At 44.7% G+C, this 25,539-nt stretch overlaps 2 protein-coding genes across 2 annotated transcripts in view; one reads left to right on the forward strand and one right to left on the reverse strand.

The window, feature by feature from the left end:
* Nucleotides 1-12,765, forward strand: part of LOC138776539 (retinitis pigmentosa 9 protein homolog) — a 31,841-nt gene extending 19,076 nt beyond the window's left edge. The window contains 3 exon segments of the mRNA XM_069956135.1: nucleotides 11,785-11,846; nucleotides 12,560-12,572; nucleotides 12,574-12,765. Coding sequence (XP_069812236.1) covers nucleotides 11,785-11,846; nucleotides 12,560-12,572; nucleotides 12,574-12,729 — 231 coding nt within the window. The 3' untranslated portion in view covers nucleotides 12,730-12,765.
* A 9,044-nt stretch (nucleotides 12,766-21,809) lies between these two features.
* The window catches only part of LOC138776540 (bucky ball-like), a 49,244-nt gene continuing 45,514 nt past the window's right edge, over nucleotides 21,810-25,539 (reverse strand). Inside the window, exons 5-6 of the mRNA XM_069956136.1 lie at nucleotides 22,890-23,000; nucleotides 21,810-22,050 (exon numbers count right to left, since the gene is read on the reverse strand). Coding sequence (XP_069812237.1) covers nucleotides 22,013-22,050; nucleotides 22,890-23,000 — 149 coding nt within the window. The 3' untranslated portion in view covers nucleotides 21,810-22,012. The remainder of the gene's footprint in view (nucleotides 22,051-22,889; nucleotides 23,001-25,539) is intronic.

Genomic DNA, 25,539 nt, shown 5'->3' on the forward strand with positions numbered 1-25,539 from the left:
ACGCAGGTTCTCCTGAGTACAATGGTACCCCGTATGTGGGCATAAACCACTGTATGGGCACACAGCCGGGCTCAGAACGGAAGGAGCGTCAATTAGCATTAGCAGTGCAGATTTTTCTGAAGTTTCCGAGCCCCAGGTGCGTTTGCAGAGCCCCTGTAGTGTCCGCAGAAGAGAAACCCCCCAAATGTCACCCCATTTTGGAAAGTGCACCCCTCAAAGAATTCATCTTGGGGTGCAGTGAGCATTTTGACCCCACAGGTATTAGAGGAAAGTATTCAAAATTAGAAAGTAAAAATGAAAAAAAAAAGAATTTTTCCAATAATATGTTTGTTTAGTTTGAAATGTCTCAATTTCACGAGGAACAGGAGAGAAAACGCACCCCAAAATTTGTAAAGCAGGTTCTTCTGAGTACAACGGTACCCCATATGTGGGCATAAACCACTGTATGGGCACACAGCAGGGCTCAGAAGGAAAGGAGCGTCATTTTGCTGGAGCAAAACCGCAGCTAGTATCGGTTATTAGAATAGCGCAGTTGCTAAAAAAATTTTTTAATCTGGGGTGGTGACGGGCAACCTGGGAGTGTTTACTTGCTATCTGGGGTGGTGACGAGCAATCGTGGGTGGTACGAGCAGTCTGTGGCAATCTGGGGGTGTTTACTGGCTATCTGGGGTGGTGACGGGCAATCTGGGGGGGGGGTCACAGGCAAACTGGGGTGATGGGCAATCTGGGGGAGGAGTGACAGGCAATCTGGGGTGGTTACGGGTAATCTGAGCGGTTACAGGTAAACTGGAGTGGTTGTGAATAATGCAGAGTGGTGGGGTGGTTACAGGTAATGCTGGGGTGGTTACAGGTAATGCTGGGGTGGTTACAGGTAATGCGAGGCACTTGACTTTTTATCCCGTCATCAACAATGATATATGGTGACAGGGGATAAAAAATGCCGGCAGCATTTGGAACAAGTAATCAGTGGTATATAGTATATACGGCTGATCACTTGTACCAGGACCACATCGGCTAGTCCCCGATCATTGCCCCATGCTCTCCGCCACCTCTGGTGGTGGAGAGAATGAGAGCTTGATCCTTTTTTTTGGCTACAAACACACTTGCCGCATCCGCAGCGAGTTTCTCGCTGCGTATTCGCAGCGAGACTCGCTGTGGATCCCAGCCCTGTGTACTCAATGGCAGACAAACTCGCAACAGGGATGTACATCCCTGCTGCGAGTTTGTCCGCAGCCCGCCCCGTTAACCTCCTGGCCGCCGGAGACTATATGTCACCTGATCCAGCTCCGGCTTCCTCTGGCTTGCTTCGGGGCTCCCGATGCTGTGGGGCAGCCCAATAATTGGCCGAGCGGGACGTGCCGGGAATCAGCGAAGGAAGCCGGAGCGGGATCAGGTGACATATAGTCTCCGGCGGCCGGGGGGTTAACGGGGTGGGCTGCGGACAAACTCCCTGCTGTGAGTTTGTCTGCCATTGAGTACACAGGGCCGGGATCCGCAGCGAGTCTCGCTACGAATACGCAGCAAGAAACTCGCTGCGGATACGGCAAGTGTGTTTGTACTCTAAGGAATTAATCACTGTGAACACTCAGGTTATTCCGGGGGGGACAGGAGGGGGACATGTATTCATCTCCTCTCACTGTGGATTCACGGTGAGAGGAGATGAAAGCATGAAGTGCATTACCAGCGCTGCTGCACTATTCTGCACCATTGCCATAAAGAGCTGATGGCAGCAGAATAGAGCCCATTAGTGATAGCCGTAAAAATCCATATCGGCGGTCACTTAATAACATAATACATGTATTCTCTGGGTATTAGGTTTGTATAGGTATTTTTTTTATAGGAAACTATCTTCCTAGCAAAAACCCACAAAAACTGTCGCCGCATTGCAAGATCCATAGCGTTCTTATCTGGATTTTGGGCTTACTTTTTGCGGGAAGATCTGTAGTTTCTATTGATACCAAGTTTTATATGTATATGACTTTTTGATCTCTTTTATGACGTATTTTCTAAAGTGGATTGATAAAATATAGCTATTCTGGTACTGTTTTTTTCTCTTCTCGCCCTATGACGGCACCCCTGGAGAGGACCACCTCCTCCCATTGGACAGGAAACAGGACCACTGGACCTTTAAAAGAAACGCTCCGCCCCAAACACACCAGTATCTGTTTCCTGTCCCATGGGAGCAGGTCAGCAGGTGGTCTTTCCACCTGCATACTGGATTTTTTCAAGTTGAGCTGAGGCACCCGGCTTTTACCTGGCCGACATCCTGGGCTGTGTAAGACTCCGCTGCTGGAGCCACGGCTGAGTCTGAGTCCTAGCCCCCACACCTCCAGAAGAGGGTCCCTGTGCTCCCCCGGCGCCTCCAGGACCTGGGCTGGGGGTCTCCGGCTGCTCGCCTGCCTGAGAGTCATGGCGTGCGCGCGGCGCGCACGCTCCGGTCGGCCCATGTGACTTGCGGCCGGGTGCGTGTGCGCGAGCGTGATGACGTCACTCGCCGGGACGGGGTCGCGGCCGGATGACGTCGGCCCGGGTTTCCTGTGAGTAGGGATTACCCGTAGGCCTTGCCGTCGGTATCCGGGCTGCGGCCTGTCGGGGGGCAGGATTACTTCCGGGCACAGGAGGGTGAGCCGCATCAGCGCCGCGGCAGGGGGCGGGGCCAGCCAGCTCTGACGTTTTTTGGCGCCAGATTTAAAAGTGGACACAGGGCCTTTGCTCTGGGTATGTCCAGGATTATCTGGTGTACTGGAGTACCTCCCTTGTGGCGGTACTCTGCTGTGGCTCCTATCTACTCTGCAAGTGTGTGTCATGGAGTCCCTGGGCGCTGAGACATCTGGAGACCCTCAACCTGTGGCTGCTGCGGTATGGTTGGGTAAGAGGGGTCCCCCCCCCCCCCACACTCTTATCATCTATACTGTTTTTTTCTAATGCATGATTGTTTGTTATACACAGGAGGAAGTTAAGAAATCTAGGAGTAAACCTAGAGAATGTCCTATTTGTAAAAAGCGTTTCAGTAGCGCTTATAATAAAACTTTGTGTGGCGGAGGTATGAACAGGGTTCTGGATGATCAAGGGCCAGCATTTTTGAGAAGTATGAAGGGGTTAATTAAGAGGCAGATTCGGGCCTCTCTCCCTTCTACAGCTACTCCTACCCCACCTACGGTGGTAATTCCTGTTCACGAAGCCCCAGTAGAGATTCCGGGGCCTAGTGGTGAGGCTCCCCCCTCCCAATATGATGATGAGGAGGAGGTGGAGGAGGAAGAAATAGAGGGGGATGAACAAATGTCTGGCTTAGAGGAACCTGGAGAGCTTCCAAATACCATAGAAGCCTCAGGGGAGGATACGGCTAAGAAGCTTATGCCGATTGAGTTGGTGGACAGTATTGTAAAGGCTGTGAGACAGACTATGGCCATTGAAGATAACCCTCAGCCTAAGACTATTCAAGACAGCATGTTTGAAAGCCTGGCTCCTAAACAGCGGTCTGTCTTTCCCATTCACCAGAGTATAAAAACTTTGATCTCCAATGAGTGGTCTCGCCCGGATAGAAAATTCTTTGTTCCTCGGGCTGTAAGTTCTATAAGACTCCAATCTTTCTTTCCTTCCTACAGTATTCTTTTGTATTTCATTTTTTTCAGTACAAAAGAAAATATCCATTTGATATGGCGGAATCTGCTTTTTGGGACTCAGCACCAAAAATTGATCCTCCAGTGGCGAAATTGACATGGAAAGATGCCTTGCCATTCGAGGACTCGGCATCTATGAAAGATCCCATGGATAAGAGAGCAGAGGTTTATTTAAGGAAGAACTGGGAAGCCACCACCGCCTCATTCAAACCTCTTATTGCAACAACTTCGGTTGCCAGGGCGACAGAGGTCTGGCTTACACAACTAAAGGAGGATATCAAATCCGGTGCTAGTAGTGAGGAACTGTTATCAAAATTTCCTATTATTCAGGGTTCAGTATCATTCATGGCTGAGGCTTCTGCGGACGCCCTAAGGTTGTCCGCCAGATCAGCGGCTCTTTCCAACTCGGCAAGGAGAACCTTATGGCTTAGAGATTGGAAGGGCGATGTAACCTCTAGAGCTAAGCTCTGTGCTGTTCCCTGCGAAGGAGATCTCTTGTTTGGTTCAGCTCTGGAAAAAGTTCTAGAAAAGGCCTCAGACAAGAAGAAGAGCTTTCCACTTGTCTCTACCCAGACAGCCAGACCTTCCAGAGGTAGAGGCAGAAGAGGCAGAGGTGGCGCTCAGCCTGGAAGAAAGGATTGGAGGCCCCCCAAGAGAGGTAGAGGTCTCATGTTCTCAGGGGGGGACACCTCTAAAAAACCGTCACAATGACGCCAGATTCCTGTGGGAGGGCGACTTCAGTTTTTTTGTTTGGAATGGTGTGCAATTTCAAACAGTGCTTTTGTTTGCAATATAATAAAGTATGGCCTTAAAATTTCTTTTTTGTCCTCCCCAGGAGAAAGATTTGTTATCACCAATCTTACCTCTAACCCTGATAAACATGCGGCTATGGTAACAGAGGTTAAATCCTTGTTAGACAAGAAAGGCCTAATACCAGTACCAGATGAACCAGAAGGGCAGGGGGTTTTATTCTACCCTCTTTTTGGTTCAAAAACCTAATGGTTCGTTTCGAACCATTATTAATCTCAAGCCGCTTAACCAGGTTCTTACTTATGAGAAGTTTAGGATGGAGTCAATTTCATCTGCTATCCTAAACTTATCTCATAATTGTTTTATGGCAACAATAGATCTTAGGGATGCATACTACCATATCACTATTCATCCGGATCATCAGAGGTTTCTTAGGGTGGCTGTGAATATAGATGCATCAGTTTGCCACTACCAGTACAGGGCCATGCCCTTTGGCATCTGTCAGGCTCCCCGAATCTTTACCAAGGTCATGGCGGAGGTTATGGCACACGTCAGAGAAAAAGACATTATCATAATCCCATACCTTGATGATTTTCTTATTGTTGGAGATTCCGTTTCCACAGTGGCATCTAACATTACCTTGGTCGAGGAGGTCTTCGCTAAACTTGGATGGGAGGTGAACAATGAAAAATCAAATAAAATCCCATCCCAATATTGCAAATTTCTGGGGATCTGCCTAGATTCTGTGTCCCAGAGATCTTTTTTACCCGACAGTAAGATAACCCTTGTCACTCAGAGGGTTCAGGGCCTGATAGATAACTCACAAGTTTCTATTAGAGGAGCCATGTCAGTTTTGGGTCTGCTCACCGCTTGTATCCCTGCAGTTCAGTGGGCTCAATACCATTCAAGATCTTTACAGGCTCAGGTACTAGAGGTCTGGAATGGAAATAATGACAATCTGGACGATGTATTTATTTTGTCTCCACAGACCCTCAGGTCTCTATCCTGGTGGACAAAGAGGGACAATTTAGACAAAGGACTGCCATGGAACATTCAGGATCTACTTACAATAACAACGGATGCAAGTCCTTACGGATGGGGAGCACACTCAGACTCCCTGGTGCTCCAGGGGGTCTGGAGCCCAGAACACTCCAGAGACTCACAGAACACGAGAGAGCTAAGAGCAGGGTTCCTAGCAATCCCTTCCAGTCATCAGGGGAAGAAATGTAAGGATCCTCACAGACAATGCCACCGCAGTAGCGTATCTAAACCATCAAGGGGGCACAAGGTCAGTGGAACTAATGAGGATTGCGCATTTCATTTTCAAACTTGCAGAGCTTCACCTTCTCTCCCTGACAGCTCTACATCTCAGAGGGGTGGACAATGGCAGAGAGGACTTTCTAAGCAGACACCAGCTCCATCAGGGGGAGTGGGAATTAAGTCAGGAAGTGTTTCATCGGATTTGTCAGCTATGGGGAACCCCACAAATAGACCTGTTCGCCTCCCGGCAGAACAGAAAGGTCAAAGCCTTCTATTCCCGGTGTCAGTCAGACAAACCACTAGCCCTGGATGCTCTAGCACAATCATGGCAAACAGGCCTGCTATACGCCTTCCCTCCGATAAGGCTCCTGCCCCGAGTAATCAGGAAGATCAGGCAGGACCAAGCAGAGGTAATATTGATTGCCCCATTTTGGCCAAGGAGGGTGTGGTTTACCTGGCTACGCAAGATGTCAGTGACGGATCCTTGGGTTTTGCCAGAGCAAGTGGATCTCCTGAGCCAGGGCCCAGTATATCACCCAGGAGTAAAGAACCTCCATCTAACAGCCTGGTTTTTGAGAGGCAGCTTCTAAGAGATCGTGGTCTGTCGGAGGAAGTGATATCCACTATGTTAGCCAGTAGAAAGAGAGTCACCTCGGACATCTATTTCAGAACCTGGAGAGCTTTTCTAAGTTCGTTGGTCACCCGGTTAATGTCTTGGAGCCACCCAACGTTCCATTACTACTGAATTTCCTTCAGGAAGGTCTCAATAAGCATTTAAGACCCAGCACCATTAAAGTGCAGGTGTCTGCCTTAAGCGCTCTTTATGATTCTAAACTGGCAGAACACCCTTGGATCAAGCGTTTCATTAAAGCAGCAGTGAGGCTTCACCCTTCCATAAAGAGCAAGCTTCAACCTTGGGATCTAATCTGGTCCTCTCAGGATTAACATCAACCCCATTTGAACCAATATCAGATATACAGATTAAATTCCTTTCCTGGAAGATGGCATTTCTCCTAGCCATTACTTCCGCAAGGAGGGTTGGAGAGATCAGAGCCTTCTCCATAGCTCAACCATACATGGTCATTAGGGACGATAGGGTCACTCTCTCCCCTGACCCAGCCTTCCTTCCTAAGGTAGTATCAGACTTCCACAGATCCCAAGAAGTGGTCTTACCGTCCTTTTGTGCACATCCATCTAATGACAGAGAGGCCTCCTTTCACTGTTTAGATGTTAAACGTGCATTAGTTCACTACCTAGAAGTCACTAAGGAGTGGAGGATAGATAATAATATTCTGATAGCTTTTCAGGGGAAGAATAAGGGTAGAGCAGCCACCTCTCAGACTATTTCTAGGTGGATCAAGCAAGCTATTAAGGAGTGTTACAGGATCAGTGGTAAGGACCTTCCTATCTCCATTACGGCTCACTCTACTAGATCAGTGTCTACCTCGTGGGCAGAGAGGGCTTCAGTATCTATAGAAGAAATCTGCAGAGCAGCTACCTAGAGCACACCGCATACATTCTTTAAACAATACAGATTACAGCTCTCTCCTTCAGAAGACCTCAGGTTTGGGCGCAGAGTGTTAGAAGCAGTGGTCCCCCCCTAGGCGGTTATTCCTAGTCTAATCTCCAGGGGTGCCGTCATAGGGCGAGAAGAGAAAATATAAAATTACTAACCGGTAATTTCTTTTCTTTGAGCCTATGACGGCACCCCGCCTAAACCCACCCATTAAGGGAATTCGCATATATAAAGTAAAGCTAAATTTAATATAAATTCATACGTATATAAGATAGAATACTTTCATTTGAACAGACGTATATTTAGGTTTGGTTGACACATGTTACACTTTTTTGCTGTGTGTTTTTCTACACGTGTGTTTTTAAGCCTTCGCTCCTAGGTTCTTGCTGACAGACTGGTGTGTTTGGGGCGGAGCGTTTCTTTTAAAGGTCCAGTGGTCCTGTTTCCTGTCCAATGGGAGGAGGTGGTCCTCTCCAGGGGTGCCGTCATAGGCTCAAAGAAAAGAAATTACCGGTTAGTAATTTTATATTTTTTGTTTTGTTTTTTTACACTGTGTGTCGTGCGGTATAATTATTGCTATAGTTTTATAGATTGGGTCGTTACGGACGTGGCGATACCAAATATGTTAAGGATTTGTGTTCTTGATCACTTCTATGCAATGTTTTATTGTGTATGGGGAATGTAATGCATTTTTATTTGTTGGGGGGGCTGTGTTGTGTTTGGTGCACTTTTTTTTTTTTTTTTTCACTTTTACACTAGTGTACATTACTGTACACTAGTGTAAAATACTTAGATCACTGATACAATACACTGCAGTACCTAATGTACTGCAATGTATTGTATCATGCCTTATGCTGACAGGCATTCAGCACGGCCACCCCTGTCAGCATGAGGCATCTCCACGGTGACCCCGGAGGCCTTCATTAGGACCCCAGGATCACCATGGAGACATCGGAGGGCCGGACCGCGACGCGGGACACCGCGATGACGTAAGTGACCCACAGCGCCGACCGGGACCCGTTAGATGTCGCTGTCATGGTTTGACAGCGGCATTTAACGGGTTACACTGCCATTCAGGCAATTTCAGAGGGGGGGGTCTGCTGTCACACTGACAGCTGATCCTCTGCTGCCGCCGCCGGGCGCCAGTTTATTCCGATGCGTCCGCCGTTAAAAGGCGTAAGCATCTAAACAAAGCCCATTAGTGGCCGCCGTGGAAAGGCAGAACGGCGGTCACTAAGGGGTTAAGGGAAAATCAGTTCATATCTTTGCAATCAGGTTCAAAAAATAGGAGAACCCTGTTTAGCCACCACAACAAAAAGTAAAAAAAAAAAAAACTGTCCGAGAAACAAAATAAGTCCAAAAAAACAGTTGTGTAGAAAAATGTTGGCAACTCATTGGGTATCTTGGTGTCCAAGACCGTGCACCCCAGTGCTGGTGTCTGGTCCTTTAATTATGGGCAAGGGCAGTACATGTCTGTTACTGCCCATTGGGTCAGCATTCCCCCAGAAGACCACCAGAATGTTAGCCCATTCTTGCCACTGTCACTTCCCCCGGTGCTTTAGGGGGCCAGTTCTGCAAAAGTTCTGCCTCCACCAGCTTGCAACCATCCACCGCTTTGACTGCAGTCCAACCTGCCCAGGTGTCTTACCAACGATGTCAGGCCAGGCGCTCTCAGGCTGTCCTTCATTTTGTGAGCCTGGGTGACTGAAGCCACAGTGGGCAGGAGCTCCTCCGGACCATCAGGGAGGAGATATATAAATGGCTGACCCAAGGTCAACTAACAGTGGGAAGTATTGTAGCCCACAAAGGGAGGAACCTTCTCCGCAGTGCAGCAGAGAGGGCTGAGCCATACACTTTGTATGGCACATGTGATAAACCTCATACTGCACGGGTTTCTTCGAACATGTCCTGCCAATTGTTGATTCCTTTTGAGGACGCGACTCGACTGTGAGCAGGCATCAACGACATCATTCCATTCGTCCGTGTTCTTAAAAGTGCGCTGAACAACATCATCAGCGAGGAATCCCAGCCCACCACTCCAAACCTGAACATCCTCCTCCATGAATAGTCTGTTCATACTGGCCTGGGTGCAATCAGGTACTGCCTCCTCCTCCTCCTCAAATAGTCTGTTCTCAATCATACTGGGCTTGGTGCAATCAGGTGGTGCCGCCTCCTCCATTAGTCTCTTTTCAACCATACTGGGCTGTTTGCAATAAAGTGCTACTGCCTCCTCTTCCCCCCTCCTCCACACTGGGTCCAATACAGTACTATTACTGCTGCTGGTTCCACTGTCAAATATCTGTTTTCCACCCTACTGGGTCCAAGGAACTTTGTACCCTATGTCCCGTGTAATCACTTACACCTTGGCTAATTTTTGTCACTATTATTGCACTTTGATTTTTTCCACTTTTTTCATTGTAATAGCAACTGCAACTAAACGAAACTATACCCTATCACAGTGCTTCTCAAACTGTGAGGCGGGCCTCACCAGTGAGGCGCCCCCCTAGTTGTTGGTGAGGCCCAGCTGGGGAGACAGTTTTTCCAAAAGTAACTATGATCTGCACAGTCCTTTTGCTGTTTGCAAAAATCTCTATTTTAGCTAAATTAATTTATTTTGTACTTGCTTTATTAGCATATAGAGCTTGGGAGACGGGTGAAAGGTAGCCCTAGCATTATTTTCAGCCTTTAAATGCACTTTCACCACAGATGGTGAGGCCCAGGCACCCTCTTGATCAGTCTGGTGAGGCCCAGGCATTGCCTTGGTCTGTTGGGTGAGGCTCCAGTAGAAAAAGTTTGAGAAGCACTGCCCTATCATACTCCCACTATTGTAGCTGCAATTATTCAGCCTTTATTGCAAGGTTCAGTTTGGCCGAATCCAAACTTCACGAAAGTTCCCCGGATCGTACCGAACCGAACTTTTCAAAAGTTTGCTCATCCCTACTCTTAAGGACAGAGCCAATTTTCTCTTTTGCGTTTTCATTTTTTCCTCTTGGGTTTAAAAGGCCATAGCACTTGCATTTTTTTCACCTAAAAACCCACATAAGCACTTATTATTTGTGTCACTATTTGTACTTTGCAATGGCAGGACTTAATTTTTGCATAAAATATGCTGCAAAACAAAAAAAAAATTATATGCGCGGAGAATATATGCGCGGGGGGGGGGGGTCAGATTGTGAGCACAGGGTCACTTTAAGTGATGTTTGGAATCAACTGTAATAATTCTTAGGTGTGGCTAGTGGAAATTAAAGGGGTAGTGCAGCGCTAAACTTTAATCCACAAAATAACACACATTACAAAGTTATACAACTTTGTAATGTGTGTTATGTATGTGAATGGCCCACCCACGCTAGACCCGTAAGTGTGGTGCAATATACTTACCGCATTCGTGTTGACCAAGTTATGCTCAGCCAATCGCGACTGAGCAGCTGATGACGCGCCAGAGGGGGGGCGGCTGGAGCAGTCCGGCTGGCCTCTCAAATATTACGTCATTGTCACAAGATAGCGTCCGGGGGTCGACACGAATGCGGTAAGTATAATGCACCACACTTCCGGGTCTAGCGTGGGTGGGGACACGGGGAAGGGGGCCATTCACTTACATAACACACATTACAAAGTTGTATAACTTTGTAATGTGTTATTTTGTGAATAAATGTTTAGCACCGCACTACCCCTTTAACTTAATTAAACTTATAGACGAACTCTGGCTAAAGGAATGAGGAGACAAAGTAAAGCTCTACTGACCCGTCCCCCCGCACAGACTAACCGCTGCTGGAACTCCTATTCTCCTGGGTTCAGATGTTGTCGCCACCCAGGATAAAATACCCGACCTGGCTGATGGATTGCATGCTCAGTCAGTCAGCAGGGTTGTGACGTTGCTTGAGCAGGAGATCCAGAAGGCTGTCGGGGGTCCAGGAGCAGTAAGCCTGTGGTGCTGGGGCAAGGGCTGATTAAAGGGGTTATCCGGCGTGTAAAAATGTTTGATATTGTGCTGCAGATATAGGGAAAATAATAAAGAGCCTATGCTTACCTCTCCGTGCTCAGCCCATTTCTTTCCCAATAGCCATGCAATATTGCCGGAAATATCTGCAACAGGGGGAGAGATCGGTTCTTCTGGCCAGAAGAATGATGCTGATTCCGGTTTGGCAATACATTGATCTGGTCTGCTGCAGACCAAAGCAATGTATCACTGATCTCATTGATCATTGCTGTGTATATACACAGCATTGATCTCTTTGCTATGTATATACAAGTCCCCCAGGGGGACTGTTAATCAATGTAAAAAGAAAAGTAAAAATGTTTTTTTATGAATAATAAATCCCCTCCCCTAATAAAAGTCCAAATAACCCCCCTTTTCCCATTTTAGAAATATAAATAAACAAACATATTTGGTATCCTCGCGTGCGTAATAGCCTAAACTATTAAATTATCACATTCTCGATCACACATCAAAAAATTCCAAAGTACAAAATTTCGCATTTTTGGTTGCCTCAAATCCAGAAAAATTGTAATAAAAAGTGATCAAAAAGTTGCATATACGCAATCAAGGTACTAATAGAAAGTACAAATCATGGTGCAAAAAATGACACACGAAAATTGGCTTTGACCTTAAGGGGTTAATGTTTGTGTACCTTTTTCTAGGCTCATGAAGACCCAATGTATGGCTTACTAAAGGAGAAAGAACATGAAGAAAAAGAAATGAGGTAATAATTCCGCAAATTTATAATTTAAAGTTTTGCTTAATTTAAAGGGGTTGTCCAGGGAGCAGAAGACAGGTGAAGCCTTCTGACCCCCGTTGCTCACTTTCTGTGGATCCATGTCTTGGAAGCAAGCCTTCTTAGCGAGTAGCACTGACAGGATAGAGGAGGAAGGGGCAGGTTTTTAGCAACACAAGGAACGGGCACATCAGAAACCCAGTAGCAGTAGTAAATCATGTTTGAGCAGGACAGACCTTATTTTTAACAAACCTAAAACTAGCCAGCTCACCACTCTTCCTGCTTTACAAGACACACAGGTCCTGCACTTTACCAACCTCCAGTAGAAACAAAGTATGGATCCAGTGTCTGGACAGTTGAATGAAACAAACTTTTTGTCCTTCATAAAAGCGAAGAACGCAAGCACGGGAGCCCTACACTTGAACAACAACACACTCAAGGCCATTAGGAAGCGTGTACAGCACTGGAAATTCACTGATGTTTATGTAAAGGGTTCAGATATATTCCTCTGCTTGCTGTGTTATTTTTATGAGGAAGGACAGATAAGTTTATTTTGTTCAACCGTCCAGACACTGGATCCATATTTATTTTGCCCATGATGCAGCTGCTGTGAATGTCTATAATTGCTTCTACTCCTAAAGTAAACAACTTCAATAAAGGCATACATGTGTGCTCTGTTCTAAATGTACCCCTCTTTACAGGATACAGCAGCTGAAAAAAACTGCTAGAAGATTCAACCTCTGAAGAAAGCAGTGACAGCAGCAGTAGTTCAAATGGCTCCCGAGAAAAACGTAAAAAGAAAAAAAAGAAAAAAGACAAAAAAAAGAAAAAGAAGAAAAAACGAAAATCTTCTCATAGAAACTCAGACTAAATATATGAAAGAAACTCAGACTAAATATATGAAATAAACACCACTGTTTGCATATACTGCTTATTCTTTCTGGAAGAATAGTCTCAGTACATGGACAGATTGAAATCTGCATGGTGTAAGCAGAAGACTTCACATTTACATTGTGTGTAAAATAAAGTCTATGCATAATCAGGACTGTGAACAGGTGTGGTCCATATTAAGTTATTTAATAAATGCTGTTTAAATAACATTTGTTGGCTAAACTATTATGGTAATGTTATTGTTTATTTATAAAGCAAGGAACTTTCTATAAAGTATAAATTGAAAACTTCCCACCATTTTGCTGCTGTAGTGTCTGTGTAACCCCTGTACACAGCTGGCTGTACTGTTGCTTCTGACCTAGATACAACAGGAAAGAGAAACAGTGCAACTCACAAACTGAAAAGAACAGAGTTTAACCAGAGTTCAGCAAACCCATAAGCTGAAATTGATTTGAAATGTTAATAGAGAAAGTCCAGTCCTTAAGATGGCCTTTATGGAAGTGTTTGCAGTGGGGAAAATAAGTATTTGATATACTGCCGATTTTGCAAGATTTCCCACTCACAAAGAATGGAGAGGTGTGTAATTTTTATTGTATGTGCACTTCAACTGTGAGAGACAGAATCTACTAAAAAAAAAGGCCAGAAAATAATGCTGTATAATTTATAAATAATTTATAATTTTATTGCATGAAATAAGTATTTGATCAATGACCAACCAGCAAGAATTCTAGCTCTCACAGACCTGTTACTTTGTCTTTAAGAAGTCCCCCAATATTGCACATCGTTGCCTTTTAACATGCGCTATTACACTCAACGATTATCGCCCAAGTTAGGGTGCGTGCTCACTATGGAATCCGGACCGATAACCTGCCGCACCATAGACTCCATTCTATGGTCGGACGGATTCCACCTGTGCATAGAATGGAGTTTATAGCACAGGCGGGAGCGGTGGAATCTGCCCAGATTCTGTAGTGTGCACGCACCCTAAGGCCAAAAATGGTTTAGCATAATAGAGCCTTTATTCTTATCTTTATTTGCCCTTACTGGAGACCAACCCTCAATCCTCATTACTCACGCTCAAGAACAACCCTAATTTCCAACATGGCAAACCCCCTATTTTTCTTGGATAGAAATATAGATAGAATTCTTTATTCTCAAGGAAAGGGGAGTTTAGAATTGGAGGTATTCCCCCCCTCCAAAAAAAATTATTTTTGCATTGATATATTGCCCACCCATAGCTTTACATCTTTCCAATATCTATTTATTATGGATTCTGCACAGTTTTGCTGTTATCTTGGCGCTAGAGATGAGCGAACGTTCTGTATTTGATTAGCTGGGGCTGCTGAACTTGGATAAAGCTCTAAGGTTGTCTGGAAAACATGGATACAGCCAATGACTATATCAATGTTTTCCATATAGCCTTAGGGCTTTATCCAACTTCAGCAGCCACCGCTAATCAAATGCCGAAAGTTCGGGTTCGGATTGACTCGAGCATGCTCGAGGTTCGCTCAACTCTACTTGGCGCATTCAAACCCACTGAACGCATAGAATCATGAAAACTCAATCCACTCTGACACTGCTCCTGGACCCCACCCTCCGTATCAGGATCACGTGTCCTCAGTCTCAACGGGCTGGGTTAGTGCTTCTGACCCAGTCCACTGAAGTGAGGGAGGACACTGACAGCTGCTGCTGCTCACTGTCTTCCTCTGTGACAGCAGCTACCCCAGGTCACCCGCACTGTGTGCCTCCACAGCACAAAAGTTCTAACTCAACTTTTAGTGAGGTAGAAGAGTTGGGGTAGTGAAATAGAAGAGTTGGGGTAGTGAAATAGCAAAGTTGAGTTAGTGAGGTAGAGCTCAACTCTGCTATATCATGGACCAATCAGGCATAAGCATTGCATGATGGGAGGTGTAGTTTTCTGGCCAGCGCCATATTGGATATAGATTGGCTTTTTTTTAAAAAAAACTTGTAACTATGGAACGGGAAGCAGCTAGAAAAACGGGAGACAGCTCAAAATACTCAGGAGGACTTTGTGAGTAAGCTAGCTTTGGGAGCATTTTTTTTTTTTTTTTTTTAGCTTTTGGGGAGAATACCCCTTTAATTTCTCTTCTACTGCATATAAGGACAAACGAAAACTATGTGCAAACTTAGAGTAGACAGACTTCATTTTGCCAAATTTACCAATGTGGTGCAGACAAAAGGTAGGATTTTGCTTCGCTTGATACTACTTTATTTCATGCTACCAATACAGTAATACCTCTGTTCTTGAACAGAGTCTGTCCTGGAGGGCTATTCCAGAACCAAGCAGTTCTTCCACCACTACTTACTGTAAAAGAGCGGGGAATACCAAGGGGGATCCCCATCATTTTGATGAATCCCCACTCCAAACAGATGTTCCTTGCAGTGGAGGCAGAGAGAGAGGCAGGAGTGGGTGGCCGCCCTTGCTACTACCTGCTGCAGGGAACAGCTCCTCTATCTTGCCTTAGCTCCCTGGACCCTTCTCCAGGCTACTGGCGCTGTTCCTTCTTCCCGCTGCAGGGAACAGCTCATCCAGACTGCCCCAGCTGCTTGCACCCAACTTCAGGCCGCCATCGCCCATGTTTCAGCACCGGAAATGGGTGATGGCAGCTGGGGCAGGCTGGAGCTGTTTCCAGAGCAGGAAGAAGCAGCAGCGGCCCGGAGAAGGGTCTAGAGAGCACGCTGGAGGAGCTGTTCCCAGCAGCAGAGAGAAGCAAGGGTGGTGGGGCAAGTTTAAATAGCTACTGACTCATGCCTCTCTGCCACCATGGTGGGGAACACCCATTTAGAGTGGGGCTTCCCCTCATTATGATGGGAATCCCCATTCCTGTAACCTTAGTTTAAAATAGTTCAGCTGACAGTTGTGTCCCCTGATTTAGTTTGAACACATTACCGTGTAACCCTTTTTCCTTCCCACTGAATGCTCAGTTTCTTGCCCCTCCCTTTACGACCGTAGTTGAACTGACTTAACCTTTGACTTGAACTATGCTGGAATTATAACTGCTTTTGAATTCTATTGTCATACGGTTGAACTTCTTGAGAGAGATTCCAAACATGAAGCTTTGTAACCCTAGCAATCCTACTTCAAATTGATACATTTGCCTACACACTTTACATCCTTGTTTTGTCCTTGCCCAAGGGACACTGTACAAGCAGATTTACCATGACAGCAGAGACAGATAATTTGTCCAAAATTGCAGATATCTATGGATTGCCTTCCGTTATTTATTTTTTGCAGCTACTTAAAAAAAAAAAATTACGGTTGCACTACAAATTTGTTGATTGCAGATACAGTTTTGAAAAATGACTGAATGTGTTAATGAAGCCTTACTAGTGCAACACCTGCCAGGTCAACCTGTTCAAGCCACAATTAGAGATTAGCGAATTTACAGTAATAAAGCTTCATTATCTCAGAAATCTGCCCATCAGCCTGCTGCCTTCTTAGTGCTGCTTTGTTTGCTATGAAAAGCTGGATACAGTCCTGGGAAGCTAGGAAAAGTTTCCCAGGACTGGATCTAGCTTTTCCAGGCACCCAGGGAGGAGTGGAAGGGAAACCCGTGATCCAGCACGTATGCGAGGAAAATTGCCTTTATTGTTCAAGTTGCAGTTCATGACAGGTGAAACACCATAGTGCAGGAACCCCACAGATCAGACGCGGTTCGAGCTCATGCGCACTCTTGTTCACTGATAACCCCACCCCTCACCTTCCACCATTATATACCGATCCACAGGGGAAACATACAGGTGTACAGGGTGATTAAATGACTGCATACTATGCCGCCTGGTGTTACCACCAGGCTGCATGTATGTATATATAACAAAGATAAATCAAATTAATAAATAAAAGGAAATAGCTAAGCAACGGCAGAGAGTAAGCATAACAAGAATCATGGGATAATGAAATAATCAGTGTATGCAATATACAGTTATATACATGTAATAAGATGCCACATGATCTATACACTTGTAATGCATGATCGCAGAAACGATATAGAATAACCAAAAATCAAACAAATGTAACATGATTCCTCCAAATATAAATATATATATATAAATGTAAAGATAAGATGTTTCCCCATATACAAAATCTATAAATCTATATAAATATCTAAATAGAAGATGATGCATATGTGTGTGGATTTCATAGAAGTGTGGTATTGTGGAGACTACAATGAACATGTAACTACAGATAATGATGTTATTAATATAGTGCACAAATATAAAATATAATTCATATATAATTCTATTGTTGCTAGGCACTAAATGTTATATATAGAAAAGGAAAAAATGTAGTGTGTTGTGCTAAGAGAGATATATAACCAAATTCTCAATTATGTTCACAGTTGGAGAACTGCGTCCAATGTGAATGTGAATAGAAGCCAATAGGGATAATGCATGTTTGAGACTTTTTAGTCCACATCAATAATGAAATAGCAATTCCCTGCGTACATTCATGCCCATGGGGGCACATGTCCCCAAGGTATATTGCCAGAAGGCTTCACGATCTCTCAAGCGTTTTTGTATGTCCCCACCTCTCGCCTGTGAGATAACTCTTTCAATGCCATATATTATAAAATTCCTACTACTCTTTTGATCTTTCTGAATAAAATGTTAAGAGGCTCCGGATTTATTCCTGAATGGATTGCTATTGAGATGCTCCAGTGCACGGGTTTTCAATTTCCTCCCCGTGCAACCAACATATTTCACCCTGCACTCAGTGCACTCTATGACATACACTACATTTACAGAATTACAATCAATATGTTGTTTGATATGAGATTGGCGTGTGTGATCATTGTTATGAAATGTGTTACAAACTTTAACATAATTGCAGGTTCGGCACGGGTAGGTGCCGCACTTGAAGAAGCCATGACGCTGTAACCATGTAGGTGATCTTTTCTCTGACAAGACCAGGCTGGGGGACAGCATGTCCCCAAGGGTTTTAGCCCTTTTGGGGACAATTGCACATCCCTGAGCCAGAATTTCAGCCAGTTTGTCATCCTCTTGTAGAATGTGTATATGTTTTTTTTATGATATACCTAATTTGGTTAAACATAGGAGTGTAGGTTAATGACAAAACTGGTTTGGACATGGATTTTTTGCTATTTGTTGTGTGTTTGGATTGTATCAAAGTCTGGCGATCTTTTCTAGCCACTATGTATCGAGCCCTTTCACAATGGAAATTCCTATATCCCCTCTCCTTCAATCTGGCTTCTAAAGCCAGGGCTTCCTGGTTATATGTATTTCCATTAGTACAATTTCTTTTAATGCGGGTCAGTTCCCCGACAGGAATAGCCCGTATGGTGTGAGTAGGATGGTTACTGTCCGCTCTCAATAGTGTGTTCCCAGAGATGGATTTGCGAAAGGTGGAAAATTCTATTTTTTCACTGGGTATACCTTGTAATGACAAATCCAAAAACTCAATCCTATGTTTTTGCAAATTATATGTGAACCTCAAATTATATTCATAAGAATTCAAATAATCAAGAAACCATGGTACGGAAGATTCATCTCCGTTCCAAATAATGATGACATCGATAAATCACCCATACCATTGTAACTGGGAAGAAAAGGGATTGGAAACAGAAAATATATACTGTTCCTCCCAAAAGCACATCGTTAAATTTGCTAGTGAGGGGGAGTGTCTGGCCCCCATTGAAACGCCACTCCGCTGAAGAAAATTTTTTCTATCAAACATGAAAAAATTATGACCCAATAAAAACGATGCAACTTCTACAATGAATTCACTTAGATCTCTAGTGTATTGACCATATTTGTGGAGATGAAATTCTAGGGCGTTTAATGCAACGGACGTATATAATGATGTGACGTCACATGACAACCAGTGCCACTCTGGCTGCCATGTGACGTCACCTAAGGACATGAGAACATCCCTGGAGTCTTGTAAGTATGCTGATACTCGTTTAACTAGTGGTTGTAATAAACCATCCAACCATGCCGAAAGTCTTTCCAATAGTGAGCCAGTGCTGGACACTATGGGTCGCATGGGTGGGGGTAAACTGGGGATCACTGGTTTCTTTTGGATGTTCATGTGCACACCAGCCAGGTGTGGATCAGTGACACTGAGGACTGCAGAGACTTGGTGAGCAAATACTCCTTTCTTTTACAGGAGTGGAAGGGAGCAGCATAAAGTTAAAAGGTAACAGGCTGATGAGCAGATTGCAGAGTTAAAGCAATTTGCGTCGTTACTGTAAATTTGCTCATCTCTATCTACAGTTGCATTAATTGTGGCATGTAGAGAGATACACTGCCAGGATTCTATTAGAGGCAGGTGTCAGCTGTAATATACAGCATCTACCTACCGCATACAGAGCAGGCTCAACTGTTGGGGGAGGAAAAAAAAAAAAAAAAAAAAAAAAAAAAAAAGTGAAACGAATATTGTTTCAATGTTTACATATTTGGTCTATTGATTTAGTCGCATTCAGTATTTCCTACATTGACATATCCTATGGTGAGCATTCACCTTCTATTGAGGTTTTAATATTCCGGTACTAACACAGTTGTAATTAAAAGGGGTTATCCATCCAAGAGTGAAAAAAAAAAAATGAAATGCTAGCTGGTCTGACTCACCAAGTCCCCCTGTTTAATCCTTCTCATCCTATTTGCTGCCATTACAAGTTGTTCTTAAAGCCGATCTATATCCAAGATAGGAAACTAGATTTCCATGATTGTCATTACTATTGCACAGTAAACACAGGACTGTTTTTTTTCCCCCACTGATTTTGCATCACATCACCCCCAATGTGTATTCAATGCTAGGTGATGTAGCAGAGCTGACGCGCGCATGGCGTAGCTATGTCCTGCATAACCGACATCTGTTTACCAAGGTTGGGTGTGTAGTGTAGGTTTAAATCTGCTTGCTACATGTACCTGATGTGCCAATAAAGCCTTTTCAACTCTGCTTGGGATGCTGTCAGACTCTACCTGCCTCTGCTTGCTGACTGTAAATGAAAGTATTCTAGATCCATCCAGACTAAGAACAGCTATAACACAATATTCAGAGCTGAGACAAATAGGTACATATGCTTGCATTTACTGACAGCAAGCAGAGAGAAATAACTTTATATTACAGTAACCTAGACTCAGGGACACTTCTATGGAAGCAGCACAGGTACATGGAGATGTCCTCAGACCCCAGGGGGTATTTATGCATGGTCAAATACTGCCAAACGAACAGTAAACCAGGGGTGTAGCTTGGGGTTTAGTCTAAGGGGGGGTGAGTAACTGAGTGGGCCCTCAACCAGTTATGTTCCACATAGGGAATGACAGCAGACAGCAATGGTTTCTGCATAATAAAGGGTATATTCTACTACATTACTCTGAATGTGAAGGATATAAGGCCCCATTCACAGGTCAGTGTCAGTTTTTACTGTCAGGAAATCCTGATCAGGAGGCCTCAAATGGCATCAAGATTTCCTGACAGGAAACCAGGAAAAATAAGTGTTTTTGATATGGTCTAGTATGCCAACATACATCATTCCTAGTTCACCTAATGTACCGTACCACCGTCTCCCCCTCATGTACCATGCCCCCTTGTGTACTGTGTCACCATCTCCCCCTCCATTTGTTATCATCTTATCTGTTGCAGAACTACAACTCCTATTATGTGATGTCCTGCATATTACACACCATGCTGGAAGATGTAGTTCTACAGCCTACCCTATATACTATGCTGGGGGTCGTAGTCCTGCATATTACAAACACACACCATGATGGGAGATTTAGTTCTACTGTGCCACTGCCTCCCCCTCCTATACAGGGTCAACCTTTAATTTTTTGAACTGCCAATAGTTATTAGTATAGTTATTGGTATAGTAATAGTATTTCTGCCACCTGGATGACTGGAGGTTGCAAAACTACAACTCCCATCATGCCCTGATGTCAATCCATGATGGGAGTAGTAGTTCTAGGGGTAGTCTCATCAGTCCTGGATCCTGCTCTTTTCCAGTGAGGTCCCCAAGGTGACAGGATGCCAACGTGAAAAGGGGGGACCTTGGGTCAAAAATTTGGCTGTTTTCCATTAACAGCACAACCCCTGCCCTCAGGCTGTGTGTGGGATTGAAGCTCATTTCCACTGAAGTGAATTGAGCCAGGTTTTAATGCAACACACTACCAGGGTAATGCTGATTTTGGAAGAAAGTGCCTATATTGTACCAACCCTTCATAACACAAACCCCTTAACCTGGTAGAGCTTACAGCTCCAGCACCACTAAAGCATCTGTCCACATGATCCCCCTCTTCTGCTCGGTCACCTGTAAGTCTCACAATATATGACAGCAGCCCTCCCCACAGCTCAGCAGTATATAGCTGTCACATGTGGGCTGAGGGAGATCTGGGGATAAAGGCTCTGCTGTTCTTACTGCTGACAAGTACCATCAATTAGTCACATAACTTCTGCATGGGTGTTGGGGGCAGAATACTTATTATCCGAGACACAGGGGACACCTAGAACCCTGTATGGGTACAATGGCCTATATGTCAGCCCCTATTCTTGTCATCTGGTTCTCGCATAAGTAGCGGCACAGATTTTACTCACCACCATGTGCAGAGCCTGGGGGCGGCCCTGGGAGCTGGTACTGTTGGAGGAGCTCTCTGCTCACACTGCACGGCAGCAGGGAGCGGAGCCAGCACCACTCGCAGGGGGCGGGGGAAGGCATAACTGTGCTGTGCCTGGGTTTCTTCTCCTGTATGCAAAGCCTGTGCAGAATAGTTATGACACTTTTCTACTCCCACTCTTAACAGAGGCAGGGGCCCCCTTCCTATGTGGGCCCAGGAGCAGCAGCCCCCCTTAATTTCACTACTGCTTAAGACTTTTCTTCCCCAAAAAAAAACACCATTCAAAATTTATATCTGATTGAAGGCCTAGGGATGCATTATACAATTTGAAAACAAAAGTTATCCACACTGGATGCGAGTTTATTAGCCTTTATTGGTTATTCTAGATTTGTGAATTCTGTGCTATTTACACAAGTGTCTTCAATTATGTGCCATCATCTTTTTTTTCATCATTTAAGCATAACATTTTATATATTTTTACTGTGCCTTTTAATCAGATTACTTGCTTCATTTCCCTTTCTGTGCATAATAAACCATGAGGTTAGAAAACAATTAGTGGACTTCTAGGTAGGACTCCATTATTGGAGTAAAAAATGTTTCATGCAAAACTCACTCACACAGATACATTAAGAAATAAATATATTAAATACACATAATAAGCAGTTGTGCTACTTCTTTTTGGTGCCACCTTTCCTTAGGCTGTGACCTAGAAGGATAAAAGGAGAGAGATTTTAGGTGTAGAGATTTTTCCCTTATAATTTACTGTTGTACTATTGATTGATTAGGTACTAGAGATGAGCGAACAGAAGAATGCAGCATTTGATTTGAAGTTGGATGCAGCCCCAGGGAGTCATTGAAATATTGATACAGCCTACGGCTGTGGCCATGATTTCCAGGCAGCCTTAGGGCTGCATCCAACTATCAAATGCTACACGCTTGGGCAAACCCAAACATGCTTTAGGTTTACTCCTCTTCATTAGATGCTTTTGGAGACATTTGTTTGCTTGTAAGAGATATTCTGGTTGTAAAAAGTTTTACATGCAGCATTTGTAGTCACCGATAAATCTCCATTCACACTAAGGAATCTGTGCAGAGATTCCGGGCGGAACTCCTCCACGTGGACTCGGCACAGACTCCTGCCTTCTATCAGTTACAATGGGAGAGCACGTGAGCAGAGCGAGGAGGCACGCGCTCTTTCATTGTAACAGATAGAAGGCTGAAGAAGGCAGGAATCAGCCGATTCCGTAGTGTAAACTGGGCCTAATAGAAGTTTTATAGATTCTCTCATGCATTAGCAATGTTAAACATTTGTGTGGTAGTTTTTTTTTTTTTGTTTTTTGGTCCCTTCAGTTCCCAGTAGTTTCCAAAACAGGCAGCAATGAGACACCCAAAAATATTTACCAGTCTGGTGCACTGCCCCCCAAATAAGAAGTGTGGAACATTATGTAGTTACTGGCCTCAGATCATACACTGCCAATTCAGGAAGATACTACCAAGGCTAGTAATTGGCGGCAGCATCTCCTACACAAGAGAATAGTTGTATACCTCTGTACAAAAAGGATCTGGGTATCTCCCACGCTTCTATTTCTTCTGTATCAGTTCTATTTTGTTTTCTTTTAGAAGACTTGAGCGGTCCTTTCTTTTTTGGAGGCTTGTCTGTAGGAGGGATAAAAACAAAACAAACGTCAATTTTGCAGACAATGGTGATAGATTACAGCAATACCCAATTTATATAGCTCCATGAAAGCTTAAAGTGGGTATTCTGGTACACCTATGATGTCACTGCTGCTTTGTTTAGTGTTCACTGTGGATAATCATTAAGGCTACAGGATCACAGTGGATTTCACGGACCCTGTGTTCTGTAATTTGTATGGGTTTACATACAAATGGATTTTTCATTCCGCTGCGAGTATGTAAAGCCCCGTCCCCCTAACTCACTGCTGCCCGTTTAACACTTTACTCATTCGCACTCCGGCTTTCAACATCCCGACTTCCCACTGCCAAGTATTAATCGGGAAGCTGTGAGTTAAGGGGACTGGGCTTTATATACTCGCAGCGGAATAAGAAAATCCGCTGTATGTAAACCAATACAAAGTGACAGGACACAGGATTGCTGCGGATTTCACTGCAGAACTTTGAATCTGTTAAACTTCTGTACGTGTGAAACTTTCCTAACACCGCAATACCAAAATTGGGGGGGGGGGGGGTTCTAATGGGAAAAAGGGGCACATTTTTATAAGGTGGACTTTTATATTTTAAACATTAAAAAAAAAAAAAAAAAAAGTTTAAAGCCCCTTCAGCATACATTTATAAGCAATTAGAGCTCTTATGTTAAATCAAAGCTATGCCAGTCCAGTCTGCTAAAAGGGAATGTGTCAGCTGTAAGGCTGGCTTCACACAGCCTTAATCTGTGAAAAATGCCAATAAAAAGGGCATTTCTTTTTTTTTTTTTGCAAAAACGCCAGGGGCCAAATGTTAGCTGAAAGTTTATGATCTGCCTTCCACAGATTGCTTTTTTGGTGTCGGAGTTTCTCTTTCTGGCTTTTTTTGCCAACTGTGGCGTTTTTCTTTCATAGACTTCAATTGGAATGTTTTGGCAATCGTAACGCCATTGCAGTATGTATGGCTTTTTTGGGTGTCTTTTGTACCCTTTTAGTCTAGCAACTATGCCTCGTGATGGCAGAGGAAAAGGGAGTTTAGCCATCTTTGTGCGCACACACACACACCAAAACCACAAAAAAAAAAAAATTCACACAAAGGAAAAATGCCCCAAACTGTAGGAGGTTTTAGGGCTTGCTGTACTTCAGGAGCTTGGGAAAGCCTCTATATAATAAAATACTTTTCATACATCTGAGATTCCTGAATGTAGAATTACCAGGCATTTCCCTGATCTAACAGATATTCAAGTGTCAGTAGGTTGATGCATTGCAGCTGACAGATTTCCTTTAAGGCAAACTATCAACAAATCTAGGGCAGGCACTGGGCCTAGTAATAGCTTCTGACTGCCATAGTAAGCAATTGTCTCCCCCTGGTGATTGGGTACCAGACAGGAGCAGCACCAGTCACACGGTCCTGGGGGGACTTAATGTCTACTTTACCTCCACACAGTATTTTGGTGATGAGGAATTTTGCAGTTATTAAATTAAATTCATGCCCATTTGGCAATTTATTGAACTGTCAAACTAAACTATTGTATCAAGTAACTAAAGAAGTTATGTAGTCAGAGTATGCCAAACTATAATGATTGTAGCCAAGCAAAGCAAGCTACTGACAGGCCCGGACTGGTAATCTGGCAAGCTGGGATGTTAAACTGATTAATTGGTTCTTGCGCTCCGTGGACCGTTTGCTCTGCACCTGATCCACGGAGTGTAACGCTCCATGTTCACAGGAACACTGAGGCAGGAGCGAGCAGCTATTTAAACTTGCCGCTGTGCTCCTGCTCCTCTCAGCTGCTGGGGACACCCTGTAAAGAAGTGGGGATTCCCCTCATTATGGTGGCAAGTTTAAATAGCCGCCCGTTCCTGCCTCTCACTGCGGGGGATTCCCTATAAAGAAGCCGGCCGCACTGCTTCCGCACTAACCTGTCATTCCAGGTCCCCCCCCACCCCGCCGGCCCGGAGCTCTTCCTGTATGGTTCCCCCGCAGCCATCTGCTGTTCTGCCAGCAGCCCCGCTCATCAGCTCCTTAACTGCTTCCTCCCGCTGGTCCCCGCCGCCTCTGCAGACTCTCCATTCTGCAGAGGCGGCGGGGAGCAGCAGGAGGAAGCGGCTAAGGAGCTGATGAGCGGGGCTGCGGGCAGAACCATACCGGAAGAGCTCCGGGCCAACGCACCGGGGGGGTCGACGTTGAATGACAGGTTAGTGCGGCCGGCTTCAGGGTGTCCTCGTAGTGAGGCAGGAGCGGGCGGCTATTTAAACTTGCCGCCATGCTCCTGCTCCACTCAGCTGCAGGAGACACCCTGTAAAGAGGTGGGGAATCCCATCATAATGAGGGGAATCCCCACTTCTTTATAGGGTGTCCCCGGCAGCTGAGGGGAGCAGGAGCGCGGCGGCAAGTTTAAATAGCCGCCCGCTCCTGCCTCTCACTGTTCCCGAATACCTCTGTCAGCTGAACATCAGTTCAGCTGACAGTTATCCCCCTGGTTTTGGTCAGATACCGAGCAAAAAACTTCAGGGGAAAATTTAGTTCGAAAAGC

This window comes from Dendropsophus ebraccatus, unplaced genomic scaffold (genome assembly GCF_027789765.1).
Source record: "Dendropsophus ebraccatus isolate aDenEbr1 unplaced genomic scaffold, aDenEbr1.pat pat_scaffold_424_ctg1, whole genome shotgun sequence".
NCBI classification, from domain to species: domain Eukaryota; kingdom Metazoa; phylum Chordata; class Amphibia; order Anura; family Hylidae; genus Dendropsophus; species Dendropsophus ebraccatus.